Source organism: Ornithodoros turicata, chromosome 2 (genome assembly GCF_037126465.1).
Source record: "Ornithodoros turicata isolate Travis chromosome 2, ASM3712646v1, whole genome shotgun sequence".
NCBI classification, from domain to species: Eukaryota; Metazoa; Arthropoda; class Arachnida; order Ixodida; family Argasidae; genus Ornithodoros; species Ornithodoros turicata.
Window position 1 is genome coordinate 135,078,734 of NC_088202.1, and position 27,824 is coordinate 135,106,557.

The 27,824-nt window shown below is 45.0% G+C and overlaps 1 protein-coding gene across 1 annotated transcript in view; it reads right to left on the bottom strand.

The window, feature by feature from the left end:
* Positions 1–269: 269 nt before the first annotated feature.
* The window catches only part of LOC135386175 (corticotropin-releasing factor-binding protein-like), a 161,493-nt gene continuing 133,938 nt past the window's right edge, over positions 270–27,824 (bottom strand). Inside the window, exons 4-8 of the mRNA XM_064615942.1 lie at positions 13,964–14,174; positions 11,490–11,677; positions 9,215–9,323; positions 4,223–4,379; positions 270–1,603 (exon numbers count right to left, since the gene is read on the bottom strand). Coding sequence (XP_064472012.1) covers positions 4,231–4,379; positions 9,215–9,323; positions 11,490–11,677; positions 13,964–14,174 — 657 coding nt within the window. The 3' untranslated portion in view covers positions 270–1,603; positions 4,223–4,230. The remainder of the gene's footprint in view (positions 1,604–4,222; positions 4,380–9,214; positions 9,324–11,489; positions 11,678–13,963; positions 14,175–27,824) is intronic.

The window sequence follows — 27,824 nt, forward strand, 5'->3', positions numbered from 1 at the left end:
TGTTCATCGCTGATACAGTTTTGTTGATAGATTGAGCTACGGCCATATTACAGCCACCGTATTCTCCTTTGTAGACCTCCTCCAAACTCGAAGAGTGAATTGCTCTGTCGTAATTGTACCGATTGCTACACTTTCTATTCTCGGGCATCACTATATTAACCCTTGCTAAGGATGGCACTTCGACAGGAAGTGATGATGCTTTTATGAGAGGGACCGATAATTGCGAATCCCTTTTTCGTCCCATAAACAAGCACAACCAATCGGCAGCATCTGTTAGGGAAAACTTTATTCACATTCACATCTCGTTCTTTTTATTGTATTTTCTCCATAGCACACTATCATATTACACAGGGCCGAGACGACAATGAAGGACAACACAGTGCGCCCTTTGTACATCGTTGGAAAAAGGAAGTGTTTGCTCTGCAAGTCTTTACAAAATAGGCATTGTCGCACGTGACATAAATATATGTATATATTTATATGTATATATACACACACACGCAGTACCTGTGTGTATACATGTCGAACTGACGCAGGTGCTTGTATGAATATTCAGCCAACAGAGTAAAGAAACGCAAATGGTCGTAAGAGAGCGAAAACGAGTGGTGGAATGTGGTTCCAGGTGCAGGAGTGATTGTGAACTCTGGCACTAAGCGCGAAGCCACTTGACGAATGCGTTAACGTCTTCTTCTTGTTCCGCATATTAGTATGTTATGTGTGTTTACATGGATGCCCACGTTAGGTCCAGTGTGTGTGTTACGGATTTAACAGATGATGCCGCTTCGCGTTCTTACCTGAAAGACAAGTCAACAATGCAAACAGTACACAGCACGCTATTTCTTACGCTTAAAATCTACCACGCTTATCGTAGCGTTATTTGCTTGATTGTCTTTCATACACCTCGGTTGACAACAGACATTTCAATCGCACGGGCTGTGTTCATGTGCTTTGTGGTGTACATGATGCACAGCATATTATGGTACATATACACCTTTACAACATGTTGTGTGCACGACATGCATTTTCAAACCTTGACATGAAGAAGTAAGCTCATTTGCTGCTTAAACAAAAAGCAAAAAAAAGGACCACTGTACTAGGATGTTACGAACAGGGAACGGTGAAGTAAGTCATAAATAACGAAGTATAGATAAAGTAAGTTGTTATAAACACTCGACCCCATCGAGGGACACTCGGTCCCTCTGACAAAACGTCACAGACCTCTCGGCCTCCGAATGCGGTACATAATTTTATCGTAAACTTGCGATAACTGTGTGTTCACATTTGAAAGATGCAAGCATGTTCTATACATTCGTTCGATGCATCTAGTGTACTCAGCATGTCATTAGCGTAATTTCGAACAAGAGTTATGAAGCGGCTTCGCTTGCCATCGAGTAAAAGGCGGAGAGTGAATTCAACCGAGAACAGACGGAAACTGCGGAACCCAAGGTTCCAAGCACAGAAAACGTGTCGCATTTACAGTGGATTGCGCCAAACGGGGTGGCCGAAAGGGTCAACTCAAAAATAGCAGACTACTCCGCAAGCGCGAGGCTGACTGGCTCAGTAGGCTGCGGAAGCGGTAGATCCAGTAGTACAGCAGCTCCATCTGTAGGGTAGAAGAGAAAAACCAAGAGATATAGGTATGAGAAAAAGCAATAGTTAAAGAAAGAGCAGAGGAGTATGAGGGCAGGGAGGGCACTATGGAGACTATTGAGAGACTAATGCGAGCGCAATGCGAAATATCGTAATGGTGCACGGCGTATAGAACGCGATACAAAGTGTCCCGCTCTTGACGCTTCTGCTAACGTTTACCCATTTTAGTCGTGAACGCTTTCGCAATCCTTCAGAAAACAAGGGTGTGCCCCTCCCCCCCCCTTGATTTCAGACTCGAGTACATGGTGCTGTAGGTTGAAAGAGTTGTAGCTTGAGGTTTGAAAATGCTCTTGTTGAATGCTGATACGTTTTGAAGCTCATAAGCTGGGTAAATCGTTAGGATGAAACGAACTTCATAACATGTTGTGTGTGCTATGGAAGCACTGAATATGTGTCACTTGGCTGCAGGAAGGCGTTGAACGGGCTGTGCAATCTCTGTTGGAATTGAGCCATGCATCACCTTCTGCTAAATCGTCATATTTTATGACGTTTATTTCGCGGCTGTTTAACGTCCAACTTTTTCCCTGCTTCTTCGCGTAATGTGTATGTGCTGTCGTTGAGTTTCAAGAAGGGTGCAGCAGGATGAGCAAGAGTTCCTGCCCCTTACCGTACTTCTTAAACCTTGTGTTACCTTTCCCTCGCCTTTGCTTCATGCTCCCGGTAGCTCATCCCGGTACCTCATCCCGGCACCCACCCCGCGAAAGCGCGCGCTATATAGTTTCACTCGTGACTGCATAGTAGCTCATCCTCGATTAGCTTCCCCCTTAATTTGCGTCCCCCTCGTTAGATCATGCTCGCATGCGAATATCTAATTATACTTCTGTGTTACATACACTTCTTACGGAAAGCCATTATGGTACTGCGCGTCATATAATGGCTATATTGTGCCTGGTATCTTTCAAGAATACATATAGTATAGGTATGCGCGTGGTAGCATAAGTTACTCGAAGAACACAAACGCATCGCGGACAATCTTCACTTAATGGCCTTCATAAATCCAAATAATGAAGGCGACCTTAAGCGCACTAAAAGCACTTTGTGCATCAGCTTCCAAAGTGTTGTGCAACCCTAATGGTCGTGCAATTCATAACACGTGCCGCACTAAAGGTGGAGGAGGGATATATGTGTACTCGAAAAAGTATATGGGGAAAGATAGGTCAGTCGAACGCAAGATAAACCTGCTAATGGACGCTAATGGGCTATTTAGAATAGGTGTTCTTAGGTAACTCGCTCCCAACATTTTTTTTTTTTTTTAATCTTGACAGGAGGTATCAACAAACTTACGACACGGATCTCTAACGAGAGGTACATTATTCAACACGCCATGCCTGTAAGTGGTATGTGCGAGGTGCTCGAACGAAAAAGTGCTCAATAATTCCAATTAGGTAACAGGAAACATTCGCTGCTTCTTGGTCGCTGAGTATAGTAACACATTGCACATGAATCCATCTCACAGCGCGACCCACAGCGCAGTCCGGAAGCCACTACGGCTGCTTTATATTAGAGAGTATTAGAATAGGGCGCGGCCATTCAATCATCAAGCGGCTGCATTGAACGCCCTCCTACGTTTCCTACGTTCCATTTTGTGACACTTTCTGGTCCCTCTTTTGTGACAAGTGTTCCCACTAGTCGGGACGTTTGTCTTCCCCCCCCCCCACCTACTGGATTTTCTCCTTTTCTTATTCAACTAACTGCGGCTAAGTGGCCTGGGGCAGCCAGTCTGACTTTGTCGTGACTTAAATGCCCCCTTTTTTTCTTTTTCTTCTGTCACATCACAGGGCGCGTGAGGCTATGAAATAAAAAATTTAAAGACGAAACAACTTTATTTTTAGGATCACGAATGGGGAATTGAAGGACGATCAATGTAATTAATGCGACGGAAATGCGCAAGCATTAGGCGTATTCTCATGTATTTCTCTGCGCTTACAGCCAACCCACCACCCACCCACTACCTCTCTATCCACCTCTATCCACCCCTAACTATCACTAACTATCACTGTCACTAACTGTTACACACTACCACTAACTGTTACAAACTACCACTAACTACACAGCCACAACAGCAGCGCCAGCCTTCTTCCTCCCCGACGAGTTGCCTCTACGCCGCGCTGCCGGAGAGGAAGGTCTTCCCTTTACCAGGGCGCATGCGCAACACGCAGGTATGGGAGGAGAAAGGTTTTCTCCGAGGCTTCACACATCCATCAGACGGTCACGATTTCCCAACTTGGGGGTTCTAATGCTAACCATTAAGAATGTGACATCAGCGTGCAATCCTGGTGCGCAAGAGACTTTTAAATCGCGCGGGTAAAGAAAGCTCATTCCCTTCGCTGCCAGTCTGTGACGTCATCTCAGTCATCCAATAAGAAGGAGAGCGAATTATTTCTTTCTTGTCTGCTTTTTGCAGTTGCATTTCGCGCCGCCCCTCCCGCGTCTAACCGCGTGTAAACTAATTTCCCATGCATTATACTAATTGAAACACAGACTTTCATTTGAGATCAAGTTTTTGCATTTTTTGACATTAGGGAAAAGAGTAACAGAACGTACGAGGACGATATGCACTTGGAATACTCACACAGGCTGTCACACGGCCATCACGTCTTTGGAGCAAATGTGGAAGTTGTTGATTTCGATGATTGGTTCGTAGCCGAAGGTTAGGGAATCTTCGTAGCGACCGCTGGCGACCAACCGCACGGCCGTCGTACCACAAGGGATCTGGATTGCTTTGCTGCCTGGTCGAGATAAAAAACGAGAGAAAATGTCCCCAACGTTACATTCTTGGTATTTACGTTTCGTGCAAGTACATGTCTCATCTAGCGGAACCCACTGCACCATGAATGACGCCAAAGTTAAAAATTGCCCATCGCCTTAGTCATAGCACGCGTTTTTGTGTACATAAATTTCGATGCCACTCGTTGAGGTTTGTACCGGTACACTTTGAACGCAAAAACGTCGTGTGATTTATATACCATTTGCGCGGGATCTCGCCAAATACACCTCCCAAAGACCAGTGGTGGAAGGACGATGACGAGCGCAATGCAGTGCAACTGATTTATGAGTGCTATACATCAGCTCTATACGTACTGTGTGGAGCACCGTTGTGTGAAATGTCCATCCGGTGTCGTTTTGCGAATTGCCGGAGGGTACTTCACCACATGTCATGATGCTGCAAGTTCTTTTGGCATGATAAAATCGGCCTCCGGTTTCACCGACACATGTTCCGCGCTGGGGTATAACGAAGTTAGGATTTCAGGAACAGTTTCCTCACCATCCTGGTGCGTTTATAGCGGCATTAAGTAATATTATTATTAGTAGTAATTATGTTATTGCATGCTTGAGTATATCGCAGCGAGGGCACCGGGAGGTTATCAAATGCGGTACCTTTACTTACTCATGAACAGCCTGTGAACTCAAGTCGTGCCATCTCATTGTTCAGTGCCCCAACCTCACCTCTCACCTGCATACGCATTTCCCTCATCTTTTCATTTTTAAAAGTCATCTTTGTCTTTAATCTATATAATCTTTCTTTCACCTGTTGTTAGTTTACCCTTTATGTTCAAATTCTTTTCTTGTTATTTTACTTGCATTTATTTGTCTTTCGTTCTTTTTTTTTTTTGAATAGCAAGCCGACATGCCGTTTGGCTGACCTTTCCTTCCTTTTTTTTTCTTTGTTCCAATAAATATACTCCCCCCCCCCCAACACACACACACCCATGCAGTTTTGCTAAGGCGGGGGGGGATATGTTTATTAAGAAAAAAGAAAGGAAAGGTTAGCCAGGCAAAGAGCCGGCTTGCTATTCCGAAAAAAAAAGGGCGGGGTATGTAACCAAACAACCGGTGCTGCCTTCGACCGCTGCTTGGAGATCACATGTTCCACCGGGCCTTTTTTGCGACGCCGTGAGGCAGTCGCAACCATGCCACGCGAGGTCGGGGGAGGAACTTCTCCAGCGCAAGCGTAAGCACGCCAGGGCGTAGGGACGACGGCGTGTGTGGGTGACTACGGAGCATTGCGTTTGTTCAGAATTCGAAATCCGTCCTCGGTGGATCAGCTGGTAGCGTGCCTGTCTACAGATCCCAAAGTTGCGGGTTGACGCCAGCGACTTGGTGGCAGGGTATAGACCTTGTCGCGTTACTCTCAAACCACCAGTCCTTGGCGCTCCTTAGCCTCGTTCCCAGCGACGACAGAACAGGGGTGGACTGTCAAAATCGCTTTTCCTCTAGGGATGGATACTGGTGGCCGCCGTCTTTAATGAGCACGACTGACGATAACGTAACACTCCATATAACTAGTCATCCGGTAAACATCTGAGTAGCGTATCAACGTTCGAAAGATCAAGGAAAAAGAAGATCGCTTGCTTCCGCGTGCGATATGCACAGTTGTACAAGTGAGGACTGCTGGCCGATGCGATATCTTTTGAACACCGGTTCCCGAGCGGGAGAAAATGAACGGGGACGAAGTGAACACGAACGTACACGGAAATGAACGAAAACACACGCGGGAAAACGAAGGAACTCGGCAAACGGCAGTCCACTCCACGACCTACTAGATTATAACGACCATGTCATATCGGGCAACCCCTATGAGGAGCCCGTCCGCACGATCCGCTTGGGGCGCTACTCATCGGCCCGCGAGGTCTGTATCATGATTGGACAATGGAAATTTGAATTTTGAACGCGCAGAAGCGGACGCACGACTACCGTAGCAGACGACAGTAACAGCTCCTATGAAAACGCGTAGAATGATGATGATAACCAACTTTAGAAAGAAGTATCTCCTGTGGGACATCCACCGCTTGTGCAAAAAGAAGAGACAAGACGTGTGTCGAGTGAGCTCTTGAAGAAGTTTGTGTAATATTTGTGAATTTAATTGCGCAGTGCCGATACACCGCCCGGTGATTGTGCTGGCTCCCAGATCCACTGCATGATGAATTAATTATAGAGCTTGGAGCAATGCCAAATGATCCTTGGTTGTTTCTTTAGCGCAGCGCCGTAACGTTCGTAACGCTGTATCGTAACTGGCCGTATCGTAACGTTTAAGGTGGTCGTAGTCCTTCCTATACTATAATAGCCAGTATTAGTAGATCGGAAGATGTTCACGATAACGATTTCGGAAATATGATAAACCAATCGCCGTGTTTCTTCGAAGCGGATGACGTCACATTGCTGAGCTTGGATTTGATAACTTCCCTTACTGTATCGTTTTCGTAGACTGATTCCGGTGTACTAAACTCGCCAATGATTGCGTTCCTTTAGCTCAGTCGTGTGCGTGCTAGAACCACGCGAAATGTCCCATCCGTAGCTTTTCGCTCGAACGGGTGACGAAATAAATCCAGTGAGCGCTTGAAACACTCAGCTTATCTGCCTGTCTCCAACCCATATCTGGTATCTTGCAGAGGAACTTACTTCACAACAAGAAAGCTGCAATTTGATCGATAGCGGTACACGCAATCGCATGACATGACGTTACAACATTGAAGGGCTAAACGCATGGAGCGTTTTTCGGACGTTTTCAGGACGCGGGCGCGCTCGGCGTGCGTGTGACCTCGTAAAAACCAGTTTTTCAACGCGGGCGGAGGGCGTACGCCGGAATCTGTCGACTACAGATATTCGCGCGCGTCTGGGCGCGTTTTCCGAGAAGTAGACAGAACCATGGCCGTCGTGCGGCAGACAAGGTGGCGTATGAGCAGCTCACATAAATTTTTGGAACATTATCCATCACACTAAATTTACTTGTACATCTTAATGATGTATGGAATGAAGGAACGCAGGAACCACAGGAAAGAAGAGCATCTGCACGTTCTAACAGATATTTGTGGTCGACGAATATAGCAAGAGTGGCGCGCGTCACTCGCTCCGTATGCGTCCCATGCGTTTCGGGTGGTCGCCTCGCTGGCGTTTCTTCGCCGCGTGTGCAAGGCCATGGCGTACGCGCGACGTTTTGACGCTGAGAAAACGTCCAATGCGTTTCGCCCTTAACGATGACAAAACGTGGTAACACGTCGTCTGGCTTGCGCTAACGCGTAATAGGCCTGCGCATTTTAATAGGCTGTGACTTTGGCATCTTCCTCAAGTGTACTGACGTGTGTGTGTGTGTTGCGCCAAAGCAGAAAATGTAAAAAAATGAGAGGCTGGAATTGCAAATATTAGGTGATAAAAATATATAAAGGGAGAGCAATAATTGCCGAAGTGAAGAGCGCTCCATGAAAAAAACGAAACAAAACTTCAATTACACCCTGACTCGCTACAATGTACCTCCCTGTTAATTTAAACTCGCGCTCCGCCCATCGGCTTCTCTTTACAACCCCGAGCTATTCCGGCAATTTCTTAAGAAAAGTAGAAGTTCATGCCCGCTAGAAACATAGCACTACGGCGCAGCTTTTATTCTTGGCAAGTTCTTGACGCCTAGTCAGGGTTCGAGCAATAGGCTTAACTCATCAGCTTAAATTGGCTACGGCGCTCCGAGCACACGTTTGAAGAATTCACCCCATTGCATACGAAGCCGTAAAAGAGAGAACGTTCGAAGCGTCTCGCAGCGCAATTATGTCAGTTAAGTTCGTTTGCCCCGTTGCACCTAAGCGTCTTTTTCTCGCCCTACAATGAGAAGTAATGAACAAATGAAGCTGAGTCCGCGCCAATGTGCACAGGAAGGGAAGAAAGGAAAAAAGAATTAAGCTTGACGGGCTCGATTTCCTTCAGGCCTAGTAATTTTTCGTGGCTGAGTTTGCTCCCTAGTCTTGCATGGCCGAGCCTATAGATCCCAATAAATACAGCTCTGGTAAAGATGCGAGGCTGGTGTTTCCCGACGGCGTCTTTGCTTTGTGTTAGCACAAAGCAGCTGGGGTCTGAAAGCAGATACTCAAAATTGTATGCACGTTTTTGGACATAGCAAGCTCTAACGCAAGCCTAAAGATGTCATCATACGGTTTTAGGCTGCTTACTACGACTCTGGGACAACAACAACACATATGATGATGAGGATGAATGGAGACAAACGGACAGATTATGCATGTAACTAAACTTAACGGCTCACTGCGGGAGTCTGGAAATGGGCAGTAGGAGGCTGTCACGAAATAGACCGTCACGTGGTGTGTTATTATTACTATTTTGAGCACGGGAGATATACAGGGTGTCCCAGAAAACGTGTCATTAAAGTATAATAAAAAAACTACGCCACCTAGAATCATGCGGTCAACGGCATTTGTTCTTACAAGGTTTTTTCCACCTCCTGATGTGAATGACATGTAACGTAAGTTTAATTATGTAAATTTTTGCGAACTGAACTCGGAAATTTGCCAAGTCAAAGGTCACTTTTTTACACCACCAATATGAAGAGCGTGCCGAATTTACTGAAATTCATGATAATTGACCGTGGTATTCTGGAGGTATCCCATCGAAAAAAATAGCCGAAAAAAAATAGTACCTGTTTCGTGCAGAAATTTAGGGAGGTTTATGAGGACCCTGAGAACAAAAATTCCCCATGGACTTTCTTAAGAAGTGAGTCCGCCTTAACTACGTTTACTTTCTGTTACGTTACGCTGAGAACACAGTAGATGGAAAAGTGACGTACTTGCTGTCGAGTCTAGACCACAGACGTCTCCTACGGTAAGCATCGTGGCAGTGTCGAGCCCGTTGCCGCCCATGAATTCGGCAAAATCCGTCATACCTCTCTTTTCACACTGAAAGGAAATACAATGTAACATAAATTGTTTGGTAATTGATGCATGAAATATGTACTGTGACAGCTATAGTTGGTTTTCCGTTCCGGTGTCGCACACACGGTTTGTGCGGCACCCAACTCCGCATGCAACGTGGATGAAAGTCATGGCTACTTGTTAATCTTCAGGGATTGAATCCTGAAGAATTCTTGAAGGATCTTGAAGTGATAATAAAGCTGAAAGCCAGATTGGCAAAAGGAAAATGTTCTTTGCTAAAGTCGTTTTGCCCAAACCGACACGGGTTCACAAAAGATAATTACAAGCGGGTCCTTTGACGTGTGCACAAGGAGTATTGAAGAATGGGGATTATGGAACGAACTGTCCCCGGAGGAAATCGCAAAATAATACCGCCCATGAAATGTGCCACCAAGCCTATGAAATGTTGTTGGTGCGACTGACCGATGCTCACCGGTGACCGATACTAAATCGATCTTTGCAGTTCTTACACTTTGCACTTACACAGAAAAGGATTATTAGTACCGTATTTTATCGCTCCCTCTTTTACGTACTCTTCTTTTTTTGTTTCTTAAGGCCACCCCCATGGCGCGTATTTCACTCCGTAAAACGCTCCGTGAAAAAAGAAGCCCGTGATGCGTGGAGCTTGAATACGCAGAGTATGAGGAACTGCGTGAACACGAGAAACCGCGAGGCCCCTGGCAACACTTCTTGGTCTGCTTCGTTTCGGTTCGAACACGTCTTCGGTTCGACTAACTACTGCGCATGCGCCACTCTTATGCGCCACGTGAAATTCAGAATCCTCTTGACGCTCTGTTTCACGTACACGAAACGGATTCTATGTGCGTGAAATTTTACGCTTTACGTGACACGCAACGTGTTGCGCGCCGGAATACGCGGCACGTGGGACGGCTTTTAGACGGCAGTCGTCTCAAAGGGCTCTATACAAAACCCTGAACTATTGGTTTTGTTTATTTGTTTGTTCTGCGCACAATGATAGTTAAGAGTTATGCAACCCCAATGCACAACGGCAATCAATTTTCGTGAATCGTAGATCCAGATAGTCGGCATCTGTGGTTAACGTTCCCGACAAAATACGGATATCTATGGTTAATGTGTTCGTGGAAACGGGATGCTACGGAATCCATCTAGGCAGTGTACTACCAGGAGCGAAGCGTAATCGAATGTTGGCTCCTCATGTATGTTATAGATAACGTGAAGAGCAAATGGACAACCGTGCAAAGCGGTATGCAGGAGTTTAGTAACAATGAGCGTGAATGAATGAGCGTGAGTTTCATCCTTCTCTCTCAGCTCGTAACAATATTTTTGGACTTATTCCCAACCTCAGATATTGGTTGTAGCAGGTTGGACTACCTATATCTCGTTTAATCGAAGACGCGTATCAAAATTTGCTCGAAACTCGATTAAGTTGATTAAAACTACCTGTATATTGCATGCATCCACCATTGTTGCCGAATAGCCGGGGGCGACATTGAATCAGGCACTTCGACGCCCACCTCATCCCCTATTCATCGGACCGTGCTAACTTAGAAGGCGTTTGTTCGAAGATGAGTGCGCCGCCTGCAGGCCACAAGTGTTTTGGTATGCAAATACATCACTTATTTACAATATCGAACCCACAAGCCAGCCACTGTTTCGATCTCCGGCTTTGTGATTTGAGGAAAATAGTGCACCGTTCGCAGTGGCGCTGATCCTCTGCAGAAACTGGTGGTCATCTGCGGCGTTACGCCGCTTCTGAAATGCACAGTGTTTCCGAGAGAACTTACCACAGTCTTGATCGATCACGGCGAGGCTCTGGCATAGACGGCAGGCGTAATGCTGTGCAATTGCAATAATGCAGGCGTATCGCAGGCGCGCAGGCGTATTGCAGTGCAATTGCAATGATGCAGTGCATTTACTGCACTTGCACTACAGTGTTTGTTGCTCTCAAATCGCAATTAGGGGAGCCTGGACAGCAGTCTGGCTCGTCAGCAGGCCTTACCTGGACAACGTTTGAGAGGATGGTCACGTAGAATATATTGCTTTTCCGGCTGTCTCAACCTTCTCAAACGTTGCCTTACATGGATCTGCTGACGGGTCCTAATGATGGGGAAACGGCTGTCCAAACGCTGCGGACTGCCAAGCGTCGCAACGGTCAGAACGTGATCTTACCTTGGTGATAAGGCCCGTCTCAAGTTCAGAGCTTGGAGATGCTCCTACACCCTGAGTGCCAATACTCGTCGCCAGTATCCTTAAGTTCATAGGATAGATAAACACGGCAGAACAGTTGACACGTCGGCCGTAGTTTCGTATCGTGTACACGGGACTGGTCGACAGTGGGTTCAGAAACACGTTACACCCTGCAAAGAAAAGACCACCAGATCATGTACACCAGTCGTGGGGAAAGTTACTCCACACAGTAACTGAGTTACAGATCAAGTTACGACACGAACAAATTAACTAGGTCACAGTTACTACACGAATAAAGTAACTGGTTTGCAGTTACTACACGAACAAAGTAACTAAGTTGCGGGTACATTTACTCTGCAGAAGTAGTAACCAGTTAAGTTAGAGCTATATCCGCGCTCTTGATTCTGAGTATCGGTGATAGCAGCATGGTGGTTTGGTGTAGAGAAAAATAAAATGGAGAATGTGGCACTCATGAAGGGAGCCGGCAACTCCAGTGATAGCTACTTGATTTTCACATCTCCGTTCTTTCAGAGCTCCGGGCAGTTGTGTAAGCCACACACGCGGCAAAGAGTATTGAAAGAAAATACGAACGCTTTCCGAAATTATTGAGAAAAACTTACGATTCAGGATGTAACTAGTTACTGAAAGAAGTAACGAGTCACAGCTTAAAAGTTACTTTCTTAGGAAGATTATTTAGTTAGTTAGTTTTCCTATCACTAGCTACTTCTAAGTTACTTCCCAAGACGGATGTACACTAGCGCACACTATCGAGGGACTCTTTTCTGGGATTTGTGTGTTACATCTGAGTTCAACACGGTGTTTTTCTTTGTTTTTGTTTTTTGTACCCTTTACAGATTTTTTATAAAAAAAGCCACGGAAAGAGCATAGATGTCGTTGTTGTACTTGAGTTGTAATTGAGTTCTACGGCCTTGCGAACATCCTCTGGAAGAGAGCATGCAACTACAAGGTGAGTAATTACCTAAAATTCATTAACTAACTGTATAATTCGAGAATTTCGGGCAAAAGCGAGATTGCAGAACGGGAGACAATCCTCGTTGAAATCCGTTCCATCTCTTAAAAATCGAGGACAGAGCGTGTGCAGTGAAATATCTATAGCTGAATTTCGGTGTGCAAATGAGCCGAAACTAAAGAAACCGCTCGTCAGGAGCCCACCACCTCGCCGACGGAGGCCGGAAAGCGGTTTATCTGGCCCGCGGGTCGGCACCTACTCCAATCATCTCCATCGCTCCAAATCACGTGGCCCTCTGACGTGAATGAGCGCTGTACTCCTTGCGTTCCCGGTCGCCGCGGTCTCGGTATCGGCTCATATGCATATCGAAATTCGGGTATGGATATTTTAATGCACGTGCGTGTTTCAGGAATTTTTAAACGTAGAATGGCTTGCAACTAGGATAGCCTCTCATTCTGCTTTCTCGTTTTTGCCCGAAATCTCCTAATTAAAGAGTTAATTAATGAGTTTTAGGTAACTAGTCATCTTGTAATGGCATACTTTCTGCGGGAGGATGTCCGACTGGCCGTACAACTCAACTGCAAAAACGACATCTAAGCTGCTCTCAAAGTTTCTTGTAAAACTTCTGTAAAAGCTAAAAAAGAACACACTGTATAATAGTTTCGCGCACGCGATAACAGTTTTTCGTCTCAAGTACACTTTGGACTACACAAAGAGGTAACATTGGTAACAATGTATCAGTTTAGGAAAGCTATGCTGGCCCCACAAACTTTTCTCTTGGACTTAGGCGAAAATGGTGTGGTACCGATGCGCCCCCTGTCGCAATTCGTTACGTACGCAACAACTTGTGATAACAGGAATACGTAATCCGCTTCTACCGCTGTAACATCCGTCTGGTGACTTTTGCGACTTAAAACAAATTCGAAGCACCATCAGAAATTGAATATATTGACAGCTATACTAGTGATATGCAGATATGGAGATTTTCAGCCGTGATTTCGGTACGAAATATCAAAGCACACTTCGAAAACTCCTTTCCTCGATTTCTTTTTTTCTTTTTCGCTGGGAAAACTGACTCCAGCGGCATTTCGTTTCTGTCAGTATCCGTGCATATAGGATCAGTAATTTCGCAAAGCATTCTCAGATTTCACAACTGTCGACGGTTCACCAAAGCAAAAACTACGAGTAAACCACGATGAAAACAGAACTGATCTATCGTCATTGCAAGAGTGAAACGCAAGGGCTCAACGCATAATCTTCTCTCTTTTTCGAAGCCGCGCGGGATCAGCTCCATACAGATGAAAAGGTTCCGACACAACTGCACTTTGCTGTTGATGGGTGATTTTAGTCTGATGGGTATCGCAATCTAAGCGCTTTATCGTTATAAGGTCAGGAATAAGACCCGAATCTTGAGAAGTAATCGAAGCACCAAGTGTTCGAAACACATGACGAAGAATTCTGTTCCCAGACAGCTTAAGACACTCACTCTTGGGGTTTCGTCTGAACGTGACAAGAACGGAGAAGTAGTTTCCCCTCGTCGGTACCCTGTAGAGAATGGCCCCGACGTTCTGAGATGTGGCGAACGGCTTCCTGGGTTTAATGGGCCCGCAGTACTCCGCGAACCTCTGGTCCATCGGTTTCGGATGGTCCTCTGGGCTAGGAAAAAATTGGCCGCTGTGCTCCCACCCATCGAAGACCTGTGGCGATAAAAAAAAGAACAGTTTTTAACAATCGAGCGATATGCGAGCAAGAAGAATAACTGCAATTCAGTAGTAAACTGTCTGCGCAGGCATGACCATGTTGACAAAGACAAAGGTATAAAATGTGCGCCACCGTTCGTTTTGCACAGTGAGTGCCACCGTACGACGACTACTGCTAATTTGTGTAGTTTATTCTCAAAAGTTAACAAACGACGGTAACGTTCGACAGTGTATTGCCACATTAACATATATTTTCGCAGTAAATTGTGTTCCGTTCCACAATCTGAGAATGCGCAAAGTGTTTCTCATGCTATAGATATCCTCTCCTTACCGCCAGGATACCTTTGTATCGTGCTTGTAAATGACAAATAAATTACATATGCCAAGAATAGATTAAGGATATACAAAGGGGGCATAGCGAGCTTATGAAGGCTGTTTCATAGCTTGTGAGAAAATTATTGCAAACGAATCAAATGTGTTCGGGAGACGACATTATATCTAGGATTCCGAGTTGAGTTTTCGGAGTTTTCATTTTGGAAACTTCGGGGCTGTTTATCGGTGTTTTCGACTTTACCGAAATTCGGATTTTCGGAGAAATTCGGCTACTACTCCTGATCCATTTTTTGGTTGTAGATCAGTTTGAAGTCGAAAAGTAGGTGTGAAAGAAGGGGGACAAAGGTAGAAGGAAACGGGAAAAACCGTAAGGCCGCCACGTGGGCCTTGGAAAAATCCAATTTTTTTGAAAAAAAAAAAAAAAAAACACCGGAGGGAGTGTATCGGACTTTGTTGGATAAATTCGAAAAGTCGGAAGCCTCCTTATATCACACATGTCGTATTCGCTGCATTCTTGGAGGCGGATCCGTAAGAATGGTCAAGATACATCAAATTTCTTCTTAAAGTAATGTACCACATACCCGGCATTACTTCCACCTGAAGTAAGGTACAAAGTGCTTTCTTGCAAATATACTTAACGTAAAGTATAAAGTACCTTGATAAATACTTTAAAGTACACGGAAATGTAGATGAAGTACATCGTAGTTTCTATCAGCCCACGTCTCACTGTTCGATGATGACAAAAAGTGGTAAATGATGATGATGATGATAAAAGAAAAAATGGGGACGTAAAGTGCTTACGCTTTTCATTGGCATTGTTACCAAGTGCTCACAAGGTGCGAGGCACGGGCACTTTATTGTTTACTCATGGATTTGCATTTAAACGCGCACAAGCAAACGGTGGTGCTCGTGCGAAGTATTATTTCTTGTGATGGTCACAGCGCTGCTGATAACGTGAACCATATGAACCAAGAGGACACTCTTTACACGCAGGAAAGAAGTCAACATGAAAAGAGTGTACGTTTCTCGGCATCCCACAATCCACACTGCCTCGTGACATACCACAGGCTGTCTATAAAGTCAATAAGACAACCATACAAAAACAGAAAACGCAATGAAAAAATGAAAAAAAAACGCAGTTTTGTAATGATGAAAGATGAAAGTCGCTGAAAAGGTTAGCCAGCTGTAGGACTCGAACCCACATCTTCTGGATTACCGCAGTTTTGTGTCTTTGTTCGCGACAATCACGAAATAACCCATATAACCCAAACGAATTTATTCAGAATAGGGCTGACCGTTACATAGCCAACGACTTTTCTTTTTCTACATCGGTAACGAACATAAGTATGATTTAACCATTCAAGAACATCGCCGTCGTCTCACAAGATTATCCTTTTTTCATTTCCTCGCATTTTTTTTCCCATCGATCCTCCCACGTTATGCCTACGAATAAGTGCCCCCGATATCTCGCTCTAACGTTATTTTCCCGCGTCTAGATCATCCTAACAAGGTAAAGCGTTTTAACCGTCACACCGACGTATTGTGGAAGTCCTTTTCTTTGCTCTACCGTTACTGATTGGAGTGGTCTTCCAAACTCTCTTGCAACCATAAACGACCATAAAGCATTTCTCAAACGCATTCATGACTATTTCATCCAAGATAAATCATTTTTGTATCATGCTCTTTTTATTATTATTAGTTCATGTATCATACCGTGTACTTATGTACTGCTCCATGTAATGTTCGCGTGCATCCTTGGAAATTTAAAAAAATAAATAAATAAATTCTCTGTTTGCACTGAAACACGCAAAGCGTAAAAATCTGAAACGAAAGCATGTTAGCGTTTTCGTCTCTCCCTTTTTCATTTATCATATATGATGATTAAAAAAAATCATATATTGTGAAAATCACACGGCCATTGCGCTGACATCTGAAAGAAACAATGCAATACAAAGCAGGAAGGAATAAAATCGAGTATTATCAACACGGAACAGACATAAACATAAATTACGGTGCTACCTATCGCAGTGCATAACGCATGAACCTTGAACCCGCATTTATTTCATTCATTCAACCCGCATTCATTTTATGTTCCTCTCCTGACCTGTCGCCACCGTATTTTCTTGTTCTAATAATGGCCCTAAGAGTCAGAAATGTTACTTACTAATGTGTCCTTTTTTCTTTTTGTGTTACCGGCTACTATATTTGAGTGCTTGATGGAAGAATACCGAGCAAAACTACTTAAGGTACAGTACAAAGTACACAATTTCAAATGTACTTTGTTTTAAGAAAGTTTTAAGAAAGTTCTAAGAAATAAGTTTTAAGTTTTAAGAAATGTACTTAAAGTAGTACTTGGGTACACTATACTTCAAGTACTACCCATCAGTGCGGATCCGTATCTACAAAGAGTAATACGTGCGCCTGTGCAGAGTTTAACGCGCACCATAAGACCATAAGAATCTCCTTGGCACCTTCCCCGGTAAGGTCTTTTACGCTTCCTTTCTTCTTGCGCGAAAAATAATGCTATACCCCATGAGAGAGTACGAGGCCGCCTCTATGTCCAGAGGGTTAAACGATGTCCGCCTTATCTGTCCAAGATAGTGCTCCACAGATATGGGTGATTTCATTATTTCAGAGCGCGCTTGAGAGCGCCTGCAACGGCTGCGATTGGGCGCATTGTCACGTCGCGTTTACATTTCGCGGGCTTTCTTCTTAGGCCGTGAGAACATGCACACAAAGTGTACCCTTCTGGAAACATGTAGGTCGGGTGTTTCTCAATGAATATTCTACAACTTTCTAAGCGACACCTCGGCCCTTAGGGCTGCGGTCCCACTCCTCCCTATGAAATCGGGCACTTCCGTAGCAACATTGTGCTGCCCGTCTATGTCAGTTCTTGACGATATTGGCTCCGTTAGAAATCTGCTTTTGTTGGCTAGGGTGGTACGAAGCCCTTTTTTCCATGGAGAGCGTAGTTACGACGCCATAAAGCAGAAAACATGACGTTTTGCTCGATTAGGACTGCTGTGACTAGCAAGATTAGACGCAAACACAAGGAAACTGCGCCGTCTAGGTTTTTGCATCGTGTTGTATCATGACAAGGCTGGCACATTATATTTTTGGTATACACTTTTTATAGTACACTGACTCTGTGAAAATGATGAAAAATTTTCAACTCGCTCTTTTCGGCCATTCTGTCGAGTCGTGACGGTCAAGCTGTTCACTGGAGACGTAAAATTATCTGTACAACGATTCCTGAGAGTGGCAGAATACGCACAACATTTGTGATTAAGTTTCGTTAAGTACGTGTGCCCACAACTGCCCACAGCCACTGACATCGAAACTGGTACTCGCCACCTATTGTCGCGATTTGTAAGCACTCTTGATTGCAACCCCAGAGCTTCGTGGAAGATCGTGCTCACTTCAAACCGAAACCAGAAAGTCCAGCTGTCTTATGCACCTTAGCGTAGCTTCGAATATGGTGTATATGGAAATCAACGCTATAAGTAGAGTTTCATGTTGATAGCGTTCTTTTACGTTGGAGTCCTTGGTGTTGGAAATGAAAATAATTCAAAATGAGGCAAAGATTCGCTATATGACGCATTTACAATATTGAATTGAAATTTGCTCATAGTCATTGTCTTAGCCTTTTATAACCATATTGACAGGACAATTCGCAAAATCTGTCTTGTTTATGACAGTGGACTATATCATGCAAATTCAAGGGACTTGGCAATTGAGGACTTAGTATGGGGCTTCGGGCTATGAACTTGTGAGAAATCTGGTTCTTATGGAAACCATTCGTCGATTTTGGTTTTCTTATTTATTTTTATTAGCGGGCATACTTCACAATAGAGATCAGTCAGCGGTTTCGAGATAAAATGGTGGATTTTGGAAAGTCATGACAGAACATTTTACCGCATGTAAACTGGCAGGATTTTCGATGTCACCTTTTTTTTTTTCTTCTTTCCACAAATACGCGTTTATATGCATGGATATTTCTAAAATGCGCTGCACATTGTGTTTGTTTGCAATGTGCAAAAAAAAAAAAAACACGAAAGGTTCACAGAATCCCGTGTCCCGCAACTCCCAAACACACGAAGTGGACAGACATGTTTTCGGGCTTTTGTAGCCTTCAGCGTTCCCCTGAAACGGTTCAACCTGTTTGCTCAACTCCTGGTCACATCGATTGCTGTCGAGCTCTCTGGAAGGTACTTCCGCTCACATGGTCCAATTGAGTTCAATGGCTTTCCAAATATCTGTCATGTTTGAACAAGATAAGAAAAACTGGGGATAGAAAGCAGGACAGGGGCACTTACACAGTATCCCTCCTTATCGCTTCTCAATGCAAGGAATGAAGAAAACGCGGTGGAACAGCAAAATACATATGCGGACAATCATATACCGCGGACAAGACTGCTCAGTCGCCACATCTGTCACTTGTGACACTGACTCAGGGATAAATAGATATAGATTAGGAAGGGGAAAACTGCAAAGTAAGGCTTGGAACGTTCAGCAGCCATTAAAGGCGCTACCTGCTCCACTGCCAGGGATGCGTAACCGCGGCACGCTCCGAGACTGAAACGAAAAATACACACAAACATAGACGAAAAAAATTTAAAAAAATACGCGCGTCAGATGTCCTGTTATTTGTGTACGGAATCAGCACAAGAGCAGTTCATTTTCATTGTTCACATTTCACGGCTTAGTCTAGAATGGTTCAGGAAGGCAACTAGGGGGGAGATCGTTTGTCTTTGATTGTGGGGGGTTATCCCTGGGACCCAAGAGCTGAGCGAGAGAAGCGGGGTGGTCTGTCAAGCGCGAAACATCAGCCGGGAGCGATTCTCTTAACCGGCTACGAACCATAAACACTCTACACCGTCTACACTCTAACCGTCTACACTAAAGCAACACTCTCGTCTCGTCTCACGTCTACACTCTAGCAATATGTGATTGACATCATCCAGTACAACACGCGTGAGGCACATTGGTGAGTACACCAGGCACAGTCTGAAACGCAAACGTCAGCAAAACGGGACACCAGTATGAGACAATGAATGAGCGTCTCGGCCGAACGGAAGATACGGTTGCAGATGCAGAATCGCAAGTCTCGGGATCCAGCCGCTGCAGTAGAGCCAAGTGAGGCCCATTGTCAGCGAACCGTAGCCGACAGTAAATGTCTTGTGCAACGCTACGCAGTAATTGAAAAGAATCTGATAGTGGGAAAGGAATGGGATGTGATCCTCGCATACGATGTGCCTTTGTCGCGAGGAAGTCCGCCATTTTGTTTCCCGAGATGCCACGCCGACCGGGTAACCACCGGGTACAACCTCGTGACCACCCTGAACAACAGTGTCATGGATAAAAAGTGCGTCATGCACAAGTGAAGCGCACGACTAGTACGGATCACGTGAACGAAGGGCAGACAGAGCGACATTGCTTTCGCAGTCGAGAACCCAACGGTTAGGCTTTGCTGTGTATGCACCGAAGAGCCTGGATAATTGCATAGAGTTTCGTTGCGGCGAATGACGACGATACATGGGATAACAGGAAACATCTCTCAATGCTGGTGTCAGGCATCGCAAAGGCGGAAGACGTCTGCAGGATACGTCCGTGTAGAAATGGGCATGACCGCTATGAAACTCTGCTATCACGCTCAGGACGCACTGTTTCATCCCAGACGCTTGCTGGTAACTCCAGGGACATAAAGGAAAACCATAGGGCGAACGCCCATGGCGCAAACGCGGGGTGCTCGTGGCATGAAACCTACCGGGAGCTGATCTTCGTATTGAGTGACGAGCTTATCAAACTGACTGCGAAAATGACGCCGACTGTTAAGCCTCTGAAGCAGTGAATGTTTGCTATGATGGGTCACAAGGCGCAGGTAGCGGCGCAGTGTTCCTTGCACGCGCAAACCTTGTGCAGGTGGTCCCTTCCATAAACACACAGCTGCAGGAAGCTGCTCGAGGTAAACCTAGCACAGCATGTAGGCTTCGGGCGAGTACTCTTTGCAACACCAGTTCCGGTGCCTTTGAGAGTCCATGAAGGACTGACAGAGAGTGTAGCACCGTCTGACGCACCAAGGACCTGCGTATAGTCGTATAGGAGAGACTGGCAGGAACTTCCCTGTCTCATGCCACCCAAGGAACGCTGTTGTATTCGCGGTCGAGCTTTGCCGGACGTCCATATGCAAACATTATCTGTATACATAGAAATATGGACATTTCTGGGAAGGAGTTCCGGGAGATCACTTGGCACAATATTAAATAGCACAGGGCTAAGGATACTTCTCTGTGGAGCACCTAGCTTCATCGTACGTTTCTGCCTCGGACCATTCTCTGTCCGCGTGAAGATCCTTCTGTTCGCCAGGTTGCCCTATCCATATCGTGTGCCCCTCAACACAGCTAATTACAATGCTGTGATAATATGACCATGGATTACGGTGTCAAACGCACGTTTGGCGTCAAGGAGTACAGCGACTGTTATGCGTCGTAGAGTGCGCTTATGGTCAATTCGGGTAGTGAGGTCTGTGAGGCAATCCACTGTACAGCGGGAGCGCCGGAATCCTGCCATGGCTTCTGGCAGACCCTGATATACTTGCAACAAACCAGTAGGTCAGACGATACAGGACCTTTCATTTCATCACCTCGCATACACAACTGGTTAGACTGACTGGCCGAAATGATGTCGCAGTCATAGATTTCCCATCGTGGCTTAGGTTCTTGAGCATGGCGTGAAGGAGATGCCATCTTGCCCCACTGATCTGTGATTCTGCGAGTGTCAGTGACACTGACTCAGTGCTCAGAGGTCTTGCATTTACCCGTACTTTATCTCCATCCAAGCAAGATTGTGGAGAGCCATAAGTCTCTATAGGCTATTTTGAAAGTGAAGACATTGTGGGTCACACGTTGACAGAGTGTGTAGGTAGTTGACTGGCGACGTTAGAAAGTCACGTTAAAATGAAGATTTCGTTTCTTTACAATTTGTGTCTATATATACAGGATTAGTCTAGCAAACGTTACACATTTTGATAGCATCGTAAAAATAGAAGACAACTCCAAACTCTGCAGACTGGTAGCCATTTGTCTGAAGTTTTGTTGGAATTTTTTCTGAATATTATGGTCCCTAGAAGAAAAATTAAAAATCAAACAAAGTTTCTCTCTATGCATTTTCTATGGCCTGTCTCACTCAAAAGCCGCCATTTTCTGTTGTGTGCTATTCAGTTCCATTTCACCACACACAGGTGGCACCGGCATACAGAGCAAGACTGGAACAAGAGAATTGGTGCATAACGTCAGAATCGGCATGTCACATCGTTGTAGGAAGCGCACTACCTGTGTGAAGTGATGTGAATGTGAAGCAGACACAAGACAAAATGGCGTTGTTTGTGAGGGAAAGGCCATTGAAAATGTACGGGGCGAGATTTTGCTTTATTTTTAATTTTCTTTCTGCATGACCAAAGCGCTTATAAAAAATTCGAATGAAACTTCAGATAAATGGCTATCAGTCAGCAAAGTTTGGGATGGGCCAAACCTGGTCTTCTATTTTTATAGTGCGATCGAAATGTGTAACATTTGCTAGAATAACCCTGTATATATATATATATATATATATATATATATATATATATATATATATATATATAAACAAACGGAAAACGTGAAAAAGCGCTTTACCATTATCTTTACCAGAAATTTTGTATCTTTACATTTACAGGTACATACTTGCGATATGGCCTACTCAGACGTAACATTATTCTGACAGCCAGCTTTTGCAGGCGTTCACGCAATTCTTTTCATTTATTCGTTGTCCGGTTGTTTGAATCAGAAATAGTTACGTTGAATTCATTGTAGAGCAAAACCCTGAGGACTCGTGTGCGCGAAAGTGGAAAACGCAGCGGCGTCGTATGGTGAAGCGTGCAAAGGCGGGAAATCGAAATTCCTTTGTGCGTGCTGCGGACCCTTTTTGTATTGAGATTCTTGAGGCTTCCGTATTGTCTATTGTGACGTAAGTGTGTGACGCTATGTGACAAGAGTGTAGGAGTATCATTGTTATGCCAAACATGAACAGGAATACATTTCTCCAGGGTTACATTATTATAAGCTACGTACCCATATTTCTCATAAGACGATGCAGGTACCAATTGATTACGATATTAGAGAGTTTCAGAATGAGGGACCCAAGCGCATTGGGTTCTCAAATAAATAGCGTTGCCAGTACTGCGCATTCCCAAATCCGAAACCACGCTATGGACTTTGGGTGCTCTTATTTTTTGTCGAAACGAGCGTGGGAATGGCTTGCGCAGTGCTTACGGCCGATGCCAATCCACGTAAAGGCCACTTGAGCCTGTCGCTGGAAACGACCGATCAAGAAAAAAAAAAAAAAGAAAGAGAAAGGGAGAGGTTCGCTTTTACGGTGCCAATTATTTTTACTACTAATGATGCAGTCCGTTTCCAAGTGCTTTCATTTTTTTTTTTTCATATTTCTGCTTGTCCTCTAAGTCTTCGTTGTTAGCGTTTATAAAGATACGAGCGTCGAACGCGAGCGAACCGTTCTGTGTTCGGAAAAAGGTCGCCGTTTACGTTTTGGGGGCCCTATTTGCACGTACGCTATTCTCAAACTCGTGAATAGCGTTGCGATGTGCACGGGAAGTTCACAAATTTTCAGCACCTGACATCTAACCCTAACACACGTGGAACAACCGCTGGGCCATTGTCTGACTTCCATTTCATTCCAAGGCGAAGCACGTTAATTCCCCCTTTTCCGCTGAAGCAAAAACAGCATTGTAGATCCACACTACCAGACGTCCCCTGCTGGAACACTGCTGCAGTTGAAATGCGATAATGGATATTAGGTCCATTGTTCCCTGTGCTCATATGCATACAGCGAGCATCGGGGAATAAAGACTGAACGAACTCTATTCGAAAAGGCCCGATGACATGGAATTGAACCAAACAAACAGACTACGACACTTTTCGGTGGTAACTCCCCTTTCCTCCTTCCCCTCATTTTCGTTTTTGTCGTTATCGAGAAAAACAACTCCGTTGCTGTTCCGCGCGTATAACAGAGACAAACGACGGTATAGAAACTTTTCGTGATGCTGCGGAAGATAGGAAACACAAGAGTGGGACGAAGGAACCTCTCTTGTGCAGGTGGGCCAGCAACCTACTAGTCAGTTGTTTTACTTGTTCATAATGAAAAAGGAATAGCAGCCAGGGACAAGGACAGGCTAGCTTTTAGCTGACTTTGAAGAATCAGCTAATGAGCCTTATCTACTCAGCTATCTAGGTACAATGGAAGAAATAATGGCGACTGCAACACACGACTAGTAACAGCATTCATTAAGTTTGGTGCATGTTAGTTGGAACATAGTGCATGTGTGGAAGTATGCCCTGTTTGAATTAGACATCAAATAATTCTATAGCCCCAGAAGAACATTAACATAAACTAGAAGGGCGTCATAACTTAAAACTGTCCCTGTAAAATATATCGTCATCTCTGTTATCTCGTTTCTTCGCTTAATTTCGCTCGGTTTTCGGCGATGCGACGTACGGGACATGATCTTCGCAAAATTGAGCCCCTAACGGCTGTCGCTGTAAAACTGCGTATAACATATCATATCATACACGACATGCACGTCAAACAAGTGGGAATAAATCTGCTCCTGTCATCTGGACGATAGGCGTTTCACCGTTTTAGAAGCAATGGGTGTTTGAAAACGCACTAAGGTGGACACGGCGTTCTTAGCGTCAGTTAACTGTACTGTAAGCTGTACGCTGCATACAGAGTACCAAACGTGGTGGAATTGCACGGGTTTTTTTAGCTTCGGTAGAAGTTTTCCGGTGTCTCTAAATTGTTTCGTCGTTGTTGTCGTGCTGAGGCTCATAGTGACTGAAAAACTGAACTGCATTTCGGGACAAGTGAACCCCTACAGGTGTCGCCTCACAATTCTAAAGACGTCTGTGATTGGCTTAGGCGTGAGCGCGACGCCTCCGAGTCACAACGTAGTGCGCCCGCGTGCTTCGAAACATTGCTTGTATTGTGATCATGTTGAAAAAGCACTCGTCGAGGACCACGTGCTTGAAGCACATTTGCATGCTTTTAGAGCAAACCCGTAAAATATTCTGATTAACAAATCTCGTAAATCTGCTTCCCTGCCTGACTGGCGTCCCTCATCTTTTTGTGTATCCCTATGCACCACTCTCACTATGCCCCACTATCCGCTGGGTGAGGCATACACATCTATGACTATAGCTTTTATACGTTACAACTCGCGTGGCTTCTATCGCTCTCTGGGTTGTTTTCGTTCACGCCGCTCCTGTGATAGTATCTTTTCTCTCTTTCCCTTCTCCTCATTGAATATTCTTCTCCGCAGCATGTTTGCACTGCGCAACTAAGCAGTGTTGTTGCTGTTTGAGTTCCGTAAAGCGGAAAACTCCATCGAACACGAAAGCGAAATTGCGGCAGTTACGGATCAGCGCGAAATATACCTGTCGTCTGCCGTTGCTATCATCCATTGAGTGTTTCTGCTGGGGCCCGCTAGGTGGCAAGCAGCCAGTTTGAGAGGCGAATTGTGACTGATCCCAAGTTCTCGCTGTCACTATACCAAATTTAGTCTACACTACAAGCAAAATGCACATCACGCACCTAGCGTCCAGGAGCCATCAAGCCAGACCCCGTCTTTAATTCGCATCCTAATTACAGAAAGAAAGACTATTTTGATTGTTGTTGATCTTGACATCACCGAGGTTTAGACTTTGCCTGTGTCGTGCTCTTCTTTGTCTTTCTCCCCTTTCGGCTGCGCGCGCAACAGCAAAACAGGCCTAGATACTTTTAACGAAGTCTACCGTTAATGTACCATTAGGATCGCAGAGTAAACAACGGCAAGCGTGAGGCAAAAGGCTCTGTTTACGAGAGCACTCTGCGCTTCACAGATGAGGTAATTACGTGGGAGTCCCTGCAAGACCCCTACTGTCGCACGAAAAGGCAAATGTTATCACGGAACTTCTTCTTTTATGTATTAAGGTATGGCACATGGACTGAAGACATGTCCTCACTAGTGACTCTAGTCCTCACTGGAAGGAGAGTCAGTTATTGCTACAATCGACGAGCTTCGACAGAGCAGTGTGGTGCACAGCTACAGCGCAATCACAATGCCGCCACAGGAAAGGGGGGCGCGACAGTCGAGATGAGAGAGGGAGAGTCAGCGGTCTGTCTGTGATGGCCGCATGTTGCGGTATGGTGTATGTGTGTTTGTGACCCACCCGGTATTACAAGATACATATGTACGTATATAAGGAAATACAACAGTGGCTACGAGGACGGTACCCGCACCGCGAAGGCGAGTAACCAACACCAACGTCTTTCTCACCTGAGTAAGACGCGCTCGCGACACGCATGTATGAAATCAGCACCCACTGGTTTCTCCTATCTCTAATCTATCTGTTGCAAGACAATTTCTTTAGGGTAATAAACACGTGCAGCATATGGTCCACTTTGAAGTACAATATTGGCACAACACTTTCAAGCGTGACGGAAGTAATATGGTCTGCGGGACTGCTGACTGTTGATTTCCGGAAAAAGTGTCGCGAGCAGTATACGCACCGCATCAAGCAACCATCCAGGCAGCGTCACACCAGGTAGCCCTAATGCCATGGTGTGTCGCGGAAGCGTTGAAGGGTGACTACCTGCAGACGCAGCTGGAGGAATTTGACGACAGCCGTGAATCATGGACGTCTTACACTGAGAGAATTGAAGCATATTTTCATGCAAATGAAGTCACAAGACAAGAAAACAAAAAGTGGATATTTCGGATTAGAGGGATCCCTGTAATGCCCATCGTATCATTTCCGATCCTCGTTGCTCTGTAAGGCGCATTTCCGTCCCAACTCGCTCTTCTCCAGTAGGAATACCCAATGTATCATATCTGATACGTTGGGAGGAAGTTTCCGTGGCCGTAGTATGCTACGCTTAGGCGTTGCCCGCCTAAGCGTGGACGACTGCGGCAACAGTTCCGTCACCACCAGCAGCACCGTTTTGACGTGAAAATGTCTAAGTTTGGTTTGGTAGTCAGGGTCGAAATTTACGTTGCAACGAATTTCACGATGCGGTAACTCGGTGAGTAATAAACTGATAGCAACCGACTGGCTAAACTCAGATAGCTTACACTTGTTTACATACACAGTTTAAAAGCCAAGACAGCGAGGGCAACAACTGCAGTCAGCGGTGAACCTTGATTTGATTTGATTTTAAAAGAAAAAAATGGAGATGGTAGTCTCGAGCTACTCGGGACTGGCTACTCCAGGCGATGAACCTTGCTACGGCGCACTCGTATTGTTCTCTTTGTTAAGCTACGAAAGGAAACCTGTTGCTTGTCGAGAAGCCACATCGCCTCTGGCAGCTATCACCAACGCGGGTTACGGCGTATCAGAAGCACACGGAGCGCCGATAGACCAACGGACACCGCCCCCGAACAGTTTAAAAGCCAGGACAGCGAGGGCAACAACTGCAGTCAAAGTGCATATCGAACGCGAGCTTCATTCCTCTGAACAAGCGAATGAATGTGACTGGGAGGACTAGTCAGGGAACTGAGACTAAAAATGGTAAGAAACCGAATTGTTGTTAGTGCTATGTTGTGTCGACTCTTTTAACGTTCCCCTGTACTGGGTTTTTATCGCTTTTATTAGAGACTAAGAGACTGTTTTCCGGTTTGCATCCCCGCTTGTAGTCATCACAAGTCTTCCACACCCGGTTCCGCATACTACAAGATTGCAGAACCTTTTTTTTTTTCATATTTCAATTTTATTTGTGTTGCGTGTCCATACATACAGATACAAAAACGTGAAGGAGCACGTGGGAAGGAGCTTCCAGTCTTTGCTGTGATATGACTATTTCTTACGTGTTCACAATCCCATATTTGACACTTGTTAAATTCATCATCTCGCCTTCTTTTTCTCTCATCTCATCTAATCTTACCTAGTATCCCCTTTTCTTCCCCCACCCCTCTTTTTGTTGCCTTTGCAAACCGTCAGTGCACGTTCTGTATTCAGTACTCAATGCACAAATAAATATTTTTTTTTCTTCTTCCAGTATCATAGGCGTCAACAAATCAAAATAAGTAAAGTGCGGTGCAATTATAGAGCAATATACTTTGTGGTGCGCGCCAGTAAGCTTATAATAATGCAAAGCTATTTAACTGGTGCGGGTGGCACCATTCTGTAGAACATTGCACGCAGCCAGGAAGGCTCCCTTTGGCACATCGATGTTAAAGATGATATTGGAAAGATAGATAATTCGTTAAAGCCACCAATGACAGTA